The sequence below is a fragment of the Hippocampus comes genome, unplaced genomic scaffold (genome assembly GCF_001891065.2).
Source record: "Hippocampus comes isolate QL1 unplaced genomic scaffold, H_comes_QL1_v1.1 scaffold38, whole genome shotgun sequence".
NCBI classification, from domain to species: domain Eukaryota; kingdom Metazoa; phylum Chordata; class Actinopteri; order Syngnathiformes; family Syngnathidae; genus Hippocampus; species Hippocampus comes.
The window spans coordinates 317704-333423 of record NW_017805716.1 but is presented as its reverse complement, the minus strand read 5'-3'; the positions used below and the strand labels follow the sequence as shown (position 1 = coordinate 333423).

Here is a 15720-nt window from a genome sequence, read left to right as displayed (position 1 = left end):
ATATGCTAAAGTATCGCATTACTGTATGATGGCCGAGAATCGCAATGATTGACAGAATTTCCTTGTTTTTAAAGCTGTAAAATGCCCGAGTAAAATACATCCAAGTGTCACTAAATCCGCTGTGACGGCATGATTATTATTTCAGGGATGACAGAAGGGTGGGCTAGACGAGGGCTTCACCAACATTCCCAGTGTGCGTAAAAACGTCGTGACCCGGTGGCTTGACTTCCTGCTGCGACGTCGTCATCCTCTTCCAGCGCTGAAGGTCACAAAAGAGCAATATTTGTTTCTGTTCACCCCCCTCCTGCGTCATTTCCAAGTAGGGAGAGAAAGCGGGCGAGAGTGACACTGTACCTCCTCGATGCATCCCGGCGTGGTGAACAGCATGTAGACCACGTAGCCCGGGATGAGGACCATGGACGACAAGGCCATGAACCAGCCAATGGTTTGGCCCCACACAGGGTACACGTACTTGCCCAGAGTCAGCGGCGTCATCTCCACTGCACTGAAGGTAAACACACCCTGAAATAAAAGCGATTTGACTTACACGGGGAATGTGATGCGACAACACTGCATTCATTTGGAGTCAAGCCTGCACGTAAACAGACGACGCTGGGCTGACATTATTTTATGTTTTTTTTTTTGTTTTGCATTTTTATGTACAATGGCAATGTTTTATCTGATTTATTTGGACTTTTTATTCAACATGAATGCGGCGGGTCAAACCTTTCCAGAACAGGCTAGCAGCTAGGCGAAGCTAGCAAGCCAATTGCCGCGGTTTCATGTTTAAAAAATCCCTACATGTTTAGCATTCCATACCGTTGTCATTTTTCATTCAGAAACCCTTCACATTTCTTCTTCTAGTTTGACATTTTCATGAAAATGTGAAAGTTTAATCCTGTCCATCCTTAGCTGGCTTGCAGTTTAGGCTAGGCTAACCATGTGTTTCTGTTAAGATGTTAGGGTGTTTGATTTGCATGCATGCTAGCCACTTATTAGCATGCTAGCGCTAACTGTGTTTTGAATCTCTCTGAGCTAGCTACCCCCAAGGAAGCTGGATGTTTGATTCCAATGTTTGAATAGTACCAAGGACCTCCTGGAAGTAGTTGTATTTTGCCCATCAATGTTTCTCTTGTTGTTTCTCGACCGCAACAGTACCAGACATATTGATCGTCACCAGTTTGACTGAGTGACAACAAGACAGTGACAGATTGGTGTCACAGAGGTCGAGTCAATGAAATCATTTCCTGTCCGCCTACCAGGCAGATGAGCGGCGTGAAAAACTTCCAACACAGCTTCCACCAAACGCAGGGTCGGTAGCCAATCATGTCCTCGATGTCGTCGTAGAAACTCTCGGCGCCTGCGCCATCAAAATCGACGTCAGGGCAAAAAGATGAGAAATTGCCACCGGCCCCGGATGCTTCCTACCGTAAAGCCAGGCGATGGACACGGTCTCAAAGAAGACGAGGTAGAGGAGGCACATTCCGCTGGCTGAGTAATAGTCAAACAGCTTGAACACGTACAGGCCACCCTGGAAGACACGCGGGGAAAATGTAGCACCTACCGGGGTTGTTTTGTCATATGGTGTACCTGTGTGATGTTGGAGAACCCGATGATGAAGGACACGAAACAGACCACCAAGATGAACACCTTCTTCCGCTTCCTCAGCAATAAGGGATACTCATCCATCAGAGCTGTGATGAAGCCTTCCACCGTGCAGAACTGATTGGAAAGCGGCAAGAAGGGTTATTGGCTTGTCTTTTTTTCTTTGCCCTGTGAGTTGTTTGTACCTGGCTGTCCAATCCCAGCATCATGAGCATGGAGAAGAACAGGATGGCCCACAGAGATGACATGGGCAGCTGCGTGACCGCCTGTGGGTACGCCAAGAACGCCAAGCCAGGACCTATTATTTCACAAACACTCCATTAGCGCCACTCGGAGCTGAACAAGTCCCAACGCGTCCGTCGAATACCCGAAGCAGCCAGCTCCTGAACAGGTTTCTTTGTGATGTGCGACATGAAGCCCACGATGGAGAAGATGACAAAGCCGGCGAACATGCTGGTGCAGGAGTTGATGCAGCACACGATGATGGAGTCCCTGGAATGGACGATAGCGCGGTCGGCAGCGGGAAACAAAATGGCCGTCGGCGTACAATGTCGAGATGCGGTCCGTACTTGTAGACGTCGTTGTTGTAGCTGTTGTAGCTACCCAGTGCGATGAGCGAGCCCAGGCCTAGGCCGTAGGAGAAGAAGATTTGGGTGGCGGCGTCTAGCCACACCTAAAGACACAAAAGTGGGACGTAAAATTGTCAATGTGCAATTTTCGGACAAGACCAAGCAAGAAATTGAATCGTGTGTATTGAGGACATTTTACCTCAGAGCTGATGAGCTTCTTGAAGTCCGGGGTGATGTAGAAACGGATTCCGTCGATGGCTCCCGGGAGGGTGACCCCGCGGAAGAACAGGATGAAGAGCATAAAGTAGGGATAGGTCGCCGAAAAATACACCACCTGAATGGAGAGAAAAGTTTTGTGGATCCTTTAGCCAAGTCTGAAATCTGCCTCTATCATCTCCATCGTTTCCAATTAACACCGCGTGACATTTTCTCCACCTCATCCTTAGTGGTTGACATTTCTCAAAGTTAAACCTTCAGCGAGAGAAGATAAAAATTAATTTCATTTGCGCCTGCCCGTCATTTTGAACGACACAATAAAAGTCTGACCTTCCCCGTCCACTCCACTCCTTTCCAGATTGAGAAATAGACCAGAACCCAAGCGAGCGCCAGGGTGCCCACCAGGGGCCAACGGAGCTCCCCGGGCTCCTCCAGACCGCTGGATAACTGGTGCATGTTACGCCTTGGAAAACACCAACAAGTGATGTTAGAGTCACTCCCAAAATCCGCTGACGTCCGTGGATTTATCCCGATTGCGCAAAGCCGCAGTGTCCAAATCTCTCTGGAAGGGAAAAGACCACGGAGACTCACTCCCAGAACTCTGTGACAGCACTGGTCAGGTTGGTGGTGTCCGTCAGGCTGTAGTTGCAGAAACACTTCGCCGTGTTCCAGGGATTGTCACAGTTTTGCCAGGGCAGCTCCTGCACACACGGAAACAGAAAAAAAAAATCTGAACCCGGGCAACGAAAGTCTCGGCGGAAGTCTTCCTTCGAACGTACCGACCCAAAGGAGTTGAACAAATAGTAGAGGGCCCAGGCTATGATGATGATGTAGTAAATGTTGAGCCAGAAGGAGAGCACCACGGCGGCCAGACCGACACCTGCCGACACAAACACGTTTGCCACAGTTCTACTTCGACCATTTTCACTTCCCTGCGTCATGGAGGAACGTTCACGTCATCTTTACCCTTCATCATCGGCATGAGCTTCCACACTCCCAGCCCTCCCACCGAGGTGAATTGTCCGAGAGCCGTCTCCAGTAAGAAGAGTGGAATCCCGGCAAACGCCAGCGTCAAAAAGTACGGGATCAAGAAAGCACCTTGACGGGAATGAGACGAATCAGTTGTGTGAAAGCGAGGTCTCGATCGAGCAGAACTTACCTCCGCCATTCTTGCCGCACAAATATGGGAACCTCCAGACATTCCCCAAGCCGATGGCGTACCCGACGCACGACAGCAGGAAGTCAAACTTGCCTTTCCAGCTGCCTCGGTCGGGCGGCTCCTCTTTTGGCTCGTCTCGGTCCGCAGGGGGCGCCGCGTGCGCCATTTGCTCAAAGGGAACCGCTTGCCTGATGTCACTCGGGGAGTTTAAGTCCACCGTACTCTGTCCGGTCTTGCCCATGGCGGGGACCGCCAACGAGAAAGTGGATTCTTTTGGGGCTCTGCGAAAAAGTCCTGCTCGGGGAGATGTTCTCAAGATGGCTTTTGGTTCTTCGGTCAACAGATGCAAATAGGCTGAAAAGCTATGAAGAAACGATAACTGAAGGTTAGTTAGCACCTGGACCTGGGGGAGGTGGGGTGGGGGGGTTCCGTGACTTTGGGTTTATTATTAGTCGAAGCAATTTGCCAAAGTCCACGAGAGATGGCGGGTACCTTGTAGCACAAAAGATGGTGAATAATATCTACTTATTCCAGCATCAGAAAGTTGGCACAGTGAGGGGGGAAGCATTTGCCGGTGATTGATTGGCCTAGAAAACGTTCACATCGCCACTTTTCATTTGATCACCGCACTGAGTGCGCAATCACATCGCTGCAATATTTATAGGTAGATGCTGATTGATGCTCATGAGAAGACATTGTGCAGCCATGCAGAGGATCCATGCTTTGAAATTTGGATTACTTTTTAATGGGATGGGGGGGTGGGGGGGGTCGTCGGAGCGAAAAGTAAATTCAATTTCAATCAAAGGAACGTGCGTCCTTGTGTCAAGTGACTTCTTCTAATAAGATAAAGCTGAGTTTCTGATTGCTCTCCATTACCAATCAAGCTTTTGTCTTTCTCAGCCATGCGGGATGTCAAAGGGAAGAACGGCCTTACCTTGCGCAAATGTCCACCTCATCAACTCCTTCACCGCAACTTGATTCAAAAGGTCATGGAAAAAAAGTGTCAATTGGGGCTGCCTCCTCAGGCCCACGGGAGGCTCTCCGCTCCCCGACAAGACCTCGCCGACGTTTCCCGCTCTCTCTCTGCCGTATCGGCGCGCTGCCGGTTGTCCTTGTTAGCCGCGGCTATCGAGTGGCTGCTAATAAAGTTCGACCTGTGTGCCTGCTTTGATTACAGCTCAGTGCCCGGGACCGCCTGCGGGCATATGGGATATGCCGATCACACACACACACACATACACGCAGAATGGTGGCACATGGTGTGTCATGGGTGTATCTGTATGTGTGTGGTTGACACTCGTAGCAGCACAATGAATTCTGAAGCCCACAAAACCATATTGTCCGGCAGTTCACAGAAAAATGTTAAACTAACCAAGAGAAGCTTCATCATGCAACAATATCAACAAGACCAAAACACACTTGCCAAGGCAACAAAGGGCTTCATCAGGGGAGGAAAAAGTGGAAGGTCCTGCATTTTACCTCCTGAAGAGGAGACTGAAGGGAGGAAATTAGCGCAATAATATTTGGACAACTGTGGAAAGTAAAAGTTCACAAGTCGTAACATCACAAGACGGCAGTCGTCGCTTTGACTTTAATTTTGCTTTCGACAGCGGCTTCAGGATGTCATCGCCCCTCGTTATCTTTGCCGGCGACACTCGGGAGAATCAAAATTAAGCCGCATCGATCGGCGGCCTAGTAAACAACACAGATGGAAACCGGCTCTGACAGCCGCAAACCGGGCGGCCATCTTGGTGCGTGATGACGGCGATAAAGAGGGGAAGGCCTCATTAGGCGCCTTCGATGGGATTTCATCTTGTCAGTTGAAAAATTCATCCACACGTCAGCGCGCCGGCGCATTGTGAGACGGCTCATTCGTCTTCCGTGATGGAAATTGGAGATGCTTTATGTTTGTGTAAATTGAGAGGAAATTGTGTGTATAGTTGGGATGAAAATAGGCAGGGAAATGAATTGCATATGTCTGCAAAAAAAAAAATGATTATGTTTAGCCCTGTGAGGAAAAAGTGCCACTTCATAAATAATACGAAATGTTTATCTTCTCCTAGGAACAGAAGAATTGGGATGCGCGGCCATCACACCGACAGGAAGTGAAAATATGGAGCCAGCTATAATCTGTAAGTGACAGTCAGTTTTCCATTTCTTCTACCTGCTGCGTTATCATTCTCTCCAATCCGTCCGAATGAACGCTTTCATGCACCCTGTCACCTGATAACGTGATAAGCTTTCCACTGTAGCAACCGCTGTCCATCAAAGGGTTAATCAGCCTTCTCTGCGAAAGCCCAATCAATGTAATCCAATCTATGACCAAACAATTCCAACGTGCCCAATGACAACATAATCATAGTGTTTCTGGTATTTATTTGAATAATAAAAAAGAATGTATACAATTGCCCGCACAGTACATACTGTCCATGTAGGCAAGCCAGCGTTTGTACAAGCGCACACAATCAGGCTTAATTATCCTCCGTCAACTGTGGCGCAACTAAACATACAGAGGCATGCGCTCATCGAATGCCGATTCACATCTCACACACACACGTGATCGACCTCAAAAGAATGTGGCACACAGCAGGGGAGATTTGTTATAAGTGTTATATAAAGTATACGTTTGTAGTACAGAGGAGGGACACGTCAGAACTACTGAAGCATCATATAAAGTACAGGGCACATATACAACATACATGCAGCGTAGCAAATTCCCATTCAAATGTTGATTTTTGTGAAATTAAAATAAAAAAAATGAAACTAATGATTTGGTGCAGTCTTGGTGTCAGGGAACTGTGTAGAAGTGAATGGAGGACAAAATGCTCTGCCACCATTGACGGCGCTTGTATCCCAAAAACACTCACATCTTAACTCATCATTCCCCATTGAAATGAATGGAAATGAAATTAATCCGTTCCAGCCTCCCACAAAAAATATTTTTTTCAACATTTTTTTTTTTTTTTTTTTTTTTTAAGAAAATTTGCATTTAACAGTATTGTAATGTAGAAAAATACAGTCATGACATTTGTCCTCCACAGAACCTGCAACGGCAAAAAACACGAGCACAAAACATGACTCCACCTAATGTTTTGTCCGTCCTCGTTGTTCTGCACTTCTTTTTGGCGGTTGGCACACCATTGTAATGTCGCATTTCCAACACAGGCTAATAACGTCCAAGCAAACCAATGTGGACTGATGGCGGGCGGATTGTGTGACGTTTGCTGTCGCCATCTAGTTGTGGGGGGTCTTAAATCAAGGATCTCATACCTCTAAACACATTGAATGTTGAAGTGAGTTGAGTTTCATTTACAAAAGAAGTGCTTCACTGCCATCTTGTGGCACCAATAGGAAACCTTTTCAGGCCATGTCAGTTACTTGCCAGATTTTCGCCAATTGGTGCCGGTTTTGGGCTGTGTTAAATGACGTAAAATAACAAAAGGGTCTGCTAAGAGGTCCCTGAAAACCTTTTAACTCTAAACACGCCACATGACGCCATGAGTCTTTTAAACGCTGCTGACTTCCCCCGTCGCCATCTTCTCGTCGCCTCCTCTCGCCACCCTCGCTCGGACAGGCCCGTGGACGACGTAGTCGCACACCGTCAAGGCGGGACTGTGAGGCCGAGCCTGGCGGAGCTCGCTGGAAGGCGTCGTCATGCTCTGGGGAGTCTTGTTGGGCGATACGAGCCGACGTGAGAAGACAAGATCAGAAAATGTTTTCAAAAATGATCGTGGCAAGCACTCACCCTGCACAATGTGACGAAGATGAACGCCGGGATGAAAATGAGCGGCGTGAGGATGAGCAGCGAGCCTACGGCCAAGGCCCACGTGCCCAGCTGGTAGTCGTACACCATCAGCGAATGCGTCTTGGCCAGATCGAAAAACATGGTGATCTGGAAGCCAGTCGGTCAGTCAGACAGACAGATGCGACGCCGACAACAACGAGAAGTGGCCGAGGAAGCTCACCACGCAGAGCAGCGGCGTGACGAACAACCAGCAGTACTTCAGAACGGGAAACGGACGGTACCCGATCATGTCCTCGATGTTGTCCAAGAAACGATCCGCACCTGTGAGTGCAAATCATTTCATACAAAATCACTCTTGTATTAATTATCAACACAGCCACCTACCATACACCCAGCCGATGACGACGCTCTCAAAGCAGGCGATGATGAGCAGGCTGGTCCCGCTCGGCCCGAAGCTGTCAATCAGGTGGAAGAGCATGACTCCTCCCTTTAAGAAAAAAAAAAACTATTTTAAATTACATTAAATTAAATAACATTTCGGTGTCTGTTAGCTTTTCTTTCTTTGACCATCAGGCGGCTGCCTGAATTGCTGCGTTACCTCGGTGACGAGGGGCAGGCCCAGCAGGAAGCAGACGGCCGCAATCACCAAAACCAGGATCTCCCGAGCGCAGGGCCTCCTCAGATGCTTCGGGAACAGGTCGCTGATGGCCGTGGCTAAGCTCTCCACGCACACAAACTGTGAAGAAAAACAGTTGAGCTCTTTGTTTATTTTTCAAAAAGGAGACCTAGTGTATGAGGATGCATGGCACATGCCTGCGTGTCCAGACCCAGGAAGAGCATCATGAGGAAGAAAAGCACAGTCCAAAAAGTGCTGCCGGGTAGCATTGAGAGCGCTTTGGGGTAGGCGATGAAGGCCAAACCGGGACCTTGGGGACGGACGCAGTAAGACATAAATACCAGTGCCAAGGAATCACTACACTGAATCTTTTGTTGCTATTTGAATCAAGCAATGGAAATTAAGTCATTTTAAAAATCTGATTCATCGACAAAATAATAGATTAATTAATCGATACCTGTAGCCCTACCATCGATTAATCAGATTTCATTATTAAACATGAAAATGTGCATGTCAGCTTGGGTCGCCATCCTCACGCCAATGTAGAATATCTGACTGTGGCTTTAAAAGGCAGGGCCTGGTTTGGTGAGTGACGTGGGTGTCAGCGAATGAGATTGTCGCGTTGGCTGTTGTGAGCTCAGGTTCATAAAAAAAATTCATCTTTGACTTTTTTTTCCAGCCCTAGAAATTCTTTTGCCATCTCTGTTCAATGCAGAACACAAACAGGCCGCCGAGCGCCAACCAGGACCCACCACTGTGAACGACGTCCTCCACCGCCAGGTCCAAGTTGAACGCCATGAAGCCCAGCGTGGAGAACACCACGAAGCCGGCGAAGATGCTTGTGGCGCTGTTCAAAAGGCACAGCGCCACGCAGTCCCTGTTGCGAGCGCACACCGGTCAGTAATCTCAACATGAGGTGGTACCGCTGGTTCACTTGTACCTGTAGCAATTGTTGTTGTAATTGTTGTAGCTGCCGAGAGAAGTCAGGACTCCCTGGCAGACAGCGTAGGAGAAAAACACCTGAGTCCCTGCGTCCAGCCAAACCTACACAGGGCAAAACTTTTATCAGTAAATAACACAGAGGAGAAATAGCGAAACTTTGCGAATGATTTACATTTTTTGCCATTTTGTAGTCAAAGCTGTCCAACGCCCCCCTTCCTTACAACCCGCGCGACATTTTCACCGGCGCCTCCATCCCGGCGGCTCCGGCGCGAGTGCTTTCCCAGCCGACAACACATGGTTGCCATTAGCGACGGGCACCAATAAATCGGATGCAATTTACATGCTGACACATGGCCGCTCGGCTCACACAGAGGAAGCTGTTATGTTCTGCCTCTGTTTTTTTTTTTTTTTTTTTTTTTTTTTTTGGGACATCGATCCCGGGCGCCCACTGAGTCACTCAAGACAAAGGAGACACATTCACATGAGGGGAACGGAACCCGGCCAGATGTTTGATCCTCGTAAGCAAAAGCCGGCCTGAAAAGGAACCGCGTTGCATAACGTCCCTATTTGTAACATGTCGCACATGTTAATTCCAGACGTCTTTTTTCACAAGAATTGACGAGAATCTATAGATAGCGAGAGGAAGTCCGCGCGGGCATGACCGCCACGGGGTGATGACCTCTGACTCCTAACGCTTGCTTTCAAGACGGCAACACTCCGCTTTTAATATCCAGCAACACATGTTCCTATTGTGCTCAAGCATGCCAACCATCCATCCCAGTACAGCTCGGTATTCCCCCCGCGGGACCGGACACGCATCTCGATACTGACGACACCCGCGCTCGTGCGCTTTGCGCCCATAAAATGAATTAAACCTGGGGGGTGGGGAGGGGGGGTGCTGCTTAAATGCGCTTGACGGATCCCAGCTCGCTTTTGCTTTCTCGGTTTGTTTTTCTTGTTAAGGAGGAAAAGCTTGGGAGCGGAAACGAGGCAGGAAGGAGAAACGGATAAGGACCGCATCATGCGCCGGTCGCACGAAGGGGCCCCGCGTAGGTTATGTTTGCTCTTCAAATGTGATATTTTCCCTTTTTCTTCTTACGTCGGCGCTGAGCAGCCTGCTGAAGTCGGGCAAGAGGTAGTATTTCAGGCCCTCGCTGGCACCGGGCAGCGACACCCCTCGCATGAAGAGGATGATGAGCATCAGGTATGGGAAGGTCGCCGTCACGTACACCACCTGCAACGTCGCGTGTCAAATATTTAACGGGCTCTCGCACACCCACCAAAAGCAACAAAAAAAATGAAACCCGTTTTGGTGATTTAACCCTTTCATGTACCAGTAATGATAACCTGTAAGCTGATGACATGCTAGGCCTGTCACTGTCGTCACCGCCGTCCCTGAACGGGTTAAAGGCACTCGTGTGTCAAGTGCACATGGTTCACATTTGTGAGCAATTTGTTCGTCTTTGAAAGTGACTCCGCAAAATAGCCTCCTCATAGCAGGGCCAATTTTTTCTGTGTGTGTGTGTTTGTGTGTGTCTCGTGCTTGACAGACATGCTTCCCAAATTCAAAATCGCAAAGCGAGACGGGCCTGAGAGGCTGACATTTTTCAAGAGACAATTCCAAGCGGCCGCTGAACCGTGAAAATGACCCGAGAATGGGCATGTCAAACCAAAATACCACACTTCCTGTGTCTTTTTCAGTGTGGCTTCTGAAGACTTTTTTTTTTTTAAACTTCTACTAATAATAGACAAAGTGAAACTTGCTCATGGGCGCTGACGATTATGTCCACATACCTTTCCCATGCTTTTAATCCCCTTCCAAATACAGAAGTAGCAAATGACCCAGGCCAGCAGCAGGCACAGCGCCAGGTCCCAGTGCACCTTGCCGAGGGACATGGACTCAGACATCCTCAACACCCGATTGCTGCGCAGGAAGAGCGAGAGAGAAAAAAAAGCGCCTGTCAATCAATCAATCAAGGGCACATGCCGCAACGATCCAACAGAGCATGTGCAGCGGGGCGTTGCGACGTTGAAAGAACAACGCGCTGGCGGCGAGCAGCTGGATCACATCAAAATGCTTCCAAGTTGCGCAACTGGCGTCCATGTTTACATTCGATGCGGCGTCATAAGCGATTGCATGTGGCGGGCGAGGAACACTTTGCTGCCGAAAGCCGCTTATGTTTACCTCGTGCTGTCAAAGAAATGGTGTCTGCGGATGAGTGTGAACTTGTGTGGGGGGGTGTAAGCGTGTTTTTGTTTTTTTTTTTTCTCACGTCCAGAATTCCTCCTCGGCGGACTTCACCATAAAGAAGGATTCATTCAGGGACCTGCAGAGGTGGAGCAAAGCACACAATGAGCAAGTCAAGGACGGCGACGAGTCAACAATTACCGCACAGACGCAAAAGCGGAGCAGCACAATGTTTCCCAGCCGAGTTTCTTTTGGATCGGTCGCACACATTCGATGACGGTACGAAGTGCAATGGGTGACGTTTGCTTCAAGTAGTGGGGCTCTCGTGTTGATTTTATTTAGTTAACAAAAAGGGGTTTTCAATTTTTGTTTTCTTGAACTATAATAACCTTGGTGGGGTTAATTTAAAAAAAAATTTCTGTCAACGCTCCATGATTTTTTTTTTCTCCACATACAAGAAAAAATCAATGGAAAAAAAAATCTTTCAACTCAGGACTTATTTTAAATTGACTTTCCTGTATTTACACTTCAAGTTCTTATAGGCTGAAATGTGAACATTTTTAAGCAAGCCGTTTGTTCTCCAAAGGCTTCGGGTTAGATGAGTGCGTCGTCCTCACACAAAATACTCAAGTAAAAGTAAAAAGGGGTTGTTTCATGAAAACCAGTCTGAACAATAGTCGACTAACCCCGAATCCTGCCCGAGCCCCTCAATCCAGACGGCTCCAAAAACCTCTCCTTTTTTGGTGTCGATCCAAAAAAGAATAGTTTGGCTACCTTTCCCTTGTGTTTTTTTTTTTCTTTGCTCATGCTGTTTCTCAGCCGAAGATGAAGAAATTGGACCTCGGCGAATGGGTTCAAGCTCGAGGCGAGCAAGACCCAAGCACGACTCACATGTTGCTGATGTTTTCAAAGTAGTCGTAGGTGCTGACGTTGTTGAGGAAGGACCAGTTGGCGTCGGGGTGGAACAGATTTGGGTTGGCGTAGATGCCGGTGCGGTCGTGACAGTTGTCTGCGGGAATGAGACCAGCAATGAGGAAATCGCGCCTGGGCGTCTTACCGTAAAATTAAGGGAGTGTTCCGTAGGAGCCAGGCGCTACTCGCCGCTCACCGGTGTTCCACACGTTGTCTTTTTTTTTTTCTCACGTCCAGAATTCCTCCTCGGCGGACTTCACCATAAAGAAGGATTCATTCAGGGACCTGCAGAGGTGGAGCAAAGCACACAATGAGCAAGTCAAGGACGGCGACGAGTCAACAATTACCGCACAGACGCAAAAGCGGAGCAGCACAATGTTTCCCAGCCGAGTTTCTTTTGGATCGGTCGCACACATTCGATGACGGTACGAAGTGCAATGGGTGACGTTTGCTTCAAGTAGTGGGGCTCTCGTGTTGATTTTATTTAGTTAACAAAAAGGGGTTTTCAATTTTTGTTTTCTTGAACTATAATAACCTTGGTGGGGTTAATTTAAAAAAAAATTTCTGTCAACGCTCCATGATTTTTTTTTTCTCCACATACAAGAAAAAATCAATGGAAAAAAAAATCTTTCAACTCAGGACTTATTTTAAATTGACTTTCCTGTATTTACACTTCAAGTTCTTATAGGCTGAAATGTGAACATTTTTAAGCAAGCCGTTTGTTCTCCAAAGGCTTCGGGTTAGATGAGTGCGTCGTCCTCACACAAAATACTCAAGTAAAAGTAAAAAGGGGTTGTTTCATGAAAACCAGTCTGAACAATAGTCGACTAACCCCGAATCCTGCCCGAGCCCCTCAATCCAGACGGCTCCAAAAACCTCTCCTTTTTTGGTGTCGATCCAAAAAAGAATAGTTTGGCTACCTTTCCCTTGTGTTTTTTTTTTTTCTTTGCTCATGCTGTTTCTCAGCCGAAGATGAAGAAATTGGACCTCGGCGAATGGGTTCAAGCTCGAGGCGAGCAAGACCCAAGCACGACTCACATGTTGCTGATGTTTTCAAAGTAGTCGTAGGTGCTGACGTTGTTGAGGAAGGACCAGTTGGCGTCGGGGTGGAACAGATTTGGGTTGGCGTAGAGGCCGGTGCGGTCGTGACAGTTGTCTGCGGGAATGAGACCAGCAATGAGGAAATCGCGCCTGGGCGTCTTACCGTAAAATTAAGGGAGTGTTCCGTAGGAGCCAGGCGCTACTCGCCGCTCACCGGTGTTCCACACGTTGTCGCATGTGGACCAGGGCAGCGGACTCTGGAAGGAATTGAACAGGTAGAAGAGGACCCAGGCCAGCACTACGATGTAGTAGATGTTCAGGTAGATGACGATGATGAGCGAGGCGATTCCCACACCTGACAACAAACATGCTTTTTAGAACGCCTGTTACAAAGAGAACATCCGCCATCGCCCCAAGTGCTTTAATGCAGACTCTTCCTATGACAATGAACTCTATCTTGCATCACATTCAATCACCAAAGCTATTTTTTGGGTTAATTTTTGCAAATTAGACAATAATAATAACAATTCTTACATCCAACGATGCGTTCTGGTGTGCGAACGATGACAGAAACAGCTTAAGAATGATGCGGTCATGACCCGTGTGTTCATTTTGAGAAGTGTGGTGCCCTCCAGTGGCAGCCAAAAGTATCACAGAATTAAATACCAATCGAATTTCCGGCATTTAAAACGTCTAAAAATTCGATGACATCGCGCGGTGGAAAAATTGCTGATGCCGTAACTGTTTGGCACATGTTTTTTTCAAGAGTACAGTAAAATATCCAACGTGGTTGCATTACTCATGACTATTTCTTGCGAACAGGCACCCCTTTTTGTTTGTCACAAGGTCTACAAATGTTTACCACTACAGCTGCACATCTTCATCTATTCAACAAATCTCAGCCTTGTTTGACTATTTTTTTTTTTTCTCTAGCTCACCCTGAAACATTGGGCAGATCTTCCTCCAGGCAGTGACGACCCCCTGACTGGTGTACTGGCCCAGTGCCGTCTCCAGGAAAAAGACGGGGATTCCGCCGAAGGCCAGGAACAGGAAGTATGGGATGAGGAAGACACCTGTGCGCCGTGGTGTGAGGAAAAAAAAAGACAAAAGCGGACAGGTTTGCAAGATATTCCGCAGAATATATCGGTACCTTGAGATCTGAGTGACCCGGAATACGTGTTCTTCACGTTACGAGCCATCGTTTGGGCGATTTTTGCGATGACTTGCAAGTAAAAAATTTGCGCGGCAATATACTCACATATGAGCGCGCTCGCATATATTCTTTGTCCTCTGCGAAGAACAACTTTCATTGCAGCTTACTGTACTATACTGCCCCCAGGTGGCCACGTTGTGCATAGCAGAATTTGTGTATGCTTTGTTACTGCTGTGCCTTTTCAAGTGGGAAATGAGAGGCAGAATCACCAAAGCACAGTAGAACACAGCACATTCGTCCAAAAGCTGCTGTCGGACACTGCTCTCACTTAGACACTCGCATACCTCCTCTCTTGGCCCCGCCTCTTAAAGGCACATGCAAGGACATCAACGCTACAAGGCGCTCAGTGTTTTCTATACATTTTATGCTTGTAAGATTAAAAAAGTGTTTTTTTTTTCGAAAGTTTAGGTGTGTTTAAAACATATGGAAAGGGTAAAACTATGTGCGGGGGTTGGAATTAAGTGTTCTATGATGTCTGTCATGCAGATTTCACTGATATTGGGAGGGTTATTTTATTGGGTGGAATCAAACTACAGTGGTGTTGGGCCAACATCTTGAAGCCATTTTGCAGAACAATCAAGTTCAGCTTTCCCAAACTCCCACATACTCCCACACTTTCTCTCTCTCTCACACTCTCTCTCTCTCTACACACACACACACACACACAGCTCTCACCTCCACCATTCTTGTAGCACAAATAGGGAAATCGCCATACGTTTCCCAAGCCAACGATCTCTCCAGTCATGGAGAGCAAAAACTCCCATTTATTGGCCCATTTAGCCCTGGCCGGACTCCCAATGTCGCTGTCCATTTTGTTGGGATTAGGCTGTCCATTGGGATTCACCCCGGTTGCTTCATCAGTCATGGTGTCTCAAGTCTGTTGCATGCACATAATTAACATGACATAGCTGCTCATAACTTTTGTACTCACAATGTTTGTCATTTTATCTCATTTGCAGAGATTATATTGGTTTTGGAATCAGACCAATTGCTGCTCAGTTCAAAAAACAATTACTGGCCCCAAAGTGCAATTAACTGTTAATTAAAGAAAACACAACTTGTTCTAGTGCCTAGAAACGAGACATGCAACTCACCAGTGGGCTTTGCAGTGAACCCTGGATGGAAAACTCTCCAAATGAAGAAGTGGGCAGGAGTTTAGCAGGGAAAAGTCTTGTTCTCAAACGGGGTGTGTCTTTGGAGGATGCGCATATATCTGGGGGTGGAAAAAAGGGACTAAAGGGTGAATGCATGTCTAACAGGGGTATGAATTGGGGTTGTTGTAATCAGTGAATGTGTTATTGTGAATCATGAGGACAACGTCCAGTGGAAGCATCAAAAGCCTTCCTTTGAACAATTTATTTTATAATGTGATATTTTGCACTCGAAAATAGCCATTTGGGCTTTCCCCTTATCGAGAACTTGTAGTGTAGACCTCATCAACCAAAATCGGGTCAAAGTGTGACTATTAATTTCTTGCGCGTGAACCGTGCAGGTCTAAATCGGGGCAAAAGAAA

The 15720-nt window shown here is 47.4% G+C and overlaps 3 protein-coding genes and 2 long non-coding RNA genes across 6 annotated transcripts in view; 3 read left to right on the top strand and 2 right to left on the bottom strand.

Moving 5' to 3' along the window:
- Window positions 1-416, top strand: part of iqsec3a (IQ motif and Sec7 domain ArfGEF 3a) — a 36068-nt gene extending 35652 nt beyond the window's left edge. The window contains exons 14-15 of the mRNA XM_019883151.1: window positions 146-193; window positions 324-416. Of these exons, the coding sequence (XP_019738710.1) occupies window positions 146-151 (6 nt within the window). The 3' untranslated portion in view covers window positions 152-193; window positions 324-416. The remainder of the gene's footprint in view (window positions 1-145; window positions 194-323) is intronic.
- On the bottom strand, window positions 148-4878 carry slc6a1l (solute carrier family 6 member 1, like). The gene is made up of 14 exons (XM_019883174.1): window positions 3550-4878; window positions 3357-3488; window positions 3170-3270; window positions 2982-3091; window positions 2721-2853; window positions 2374-2508; window positions 2175-2278; window positions 1973-2097; window positions 1791-1903; window positions 1591-1722; window positions 1429-1531; window positions 1260-1360; window positions 355-522; window positions 148-259 (listed from the first exon to the last, which is right to left on the bottom strand). Exons 1-14 carry the CDS (start codon window positions 3788-3790, stop codon window positions 164-166), a joined length of 1794 nt encoding a protein of 597 aa, XP_019738733.1. The 5' UTR covers window positions 3791-4878; the 3' UTR covers window positions 148-163.
- Window positions 1235-8702, top strand: LOC109523789 (uncharacterized). 2 transcript variants are annotated; one of them, XR_002169847.1, is made up of 3 exons: window positions 1235-1312; window positions 5613-5681; window positions 8626-8702. It is a non-coding gene; the product is annotated as an uncharacterized LOC109523789 (long non-coding RNA). The 2 variants fall into 2 exon arrangements; XR_002169846.1 differs by having other exon boundaries at window positions 8590-8676.
- Window positions 6609-15681, bottom strand: LOC109523774 (sodium- and chloride-dependent betaine transporter-like). The gene is made up of 16 exons (XM_019883173.1): window positions 15301-15681; window positions 14882-15083; window positions 13932-14066; window positions 13208-13348; window positions 12991-13108; window positions 12184-12237; window positions 10647-10776; window positions 9952-10086; window positions 8851-8954; window positions 8663-8787; window positions 8108-8220; window positions 7893-8030; window positions 7679-7781; window positions 7515-7615; window positions 7295-7441; window positions 6609-7217 (listed from the first exon to the last, which is right to left on the bottom strand). Exons 2-16 carry the CDS (start codon window positions 15069-15071, stop codon window positions 7056-7058), a joined length of 1896 nt encoding a protein of 631 aa, XP_019738732.1. The 5' UTR covers window positions 15072-15083; window positions 15301-15681; the 3' UTR covers window positions 6609-7055.
- Window positions 8720-14089, top strand: LOC109523788 (uncharacterized). The gene is made up of 4 exons (XR_002169845.1): window positions 8720-8806; window positions 9967-10056; window positions 11132-11319; window positions 13927-14089. It is a non-coding gene; the product is annotated as an uncharacterized LOC109523788 (long non-coding RNA).
- Window positions 15682-15720: the final 39 nt, after the last annotated feature.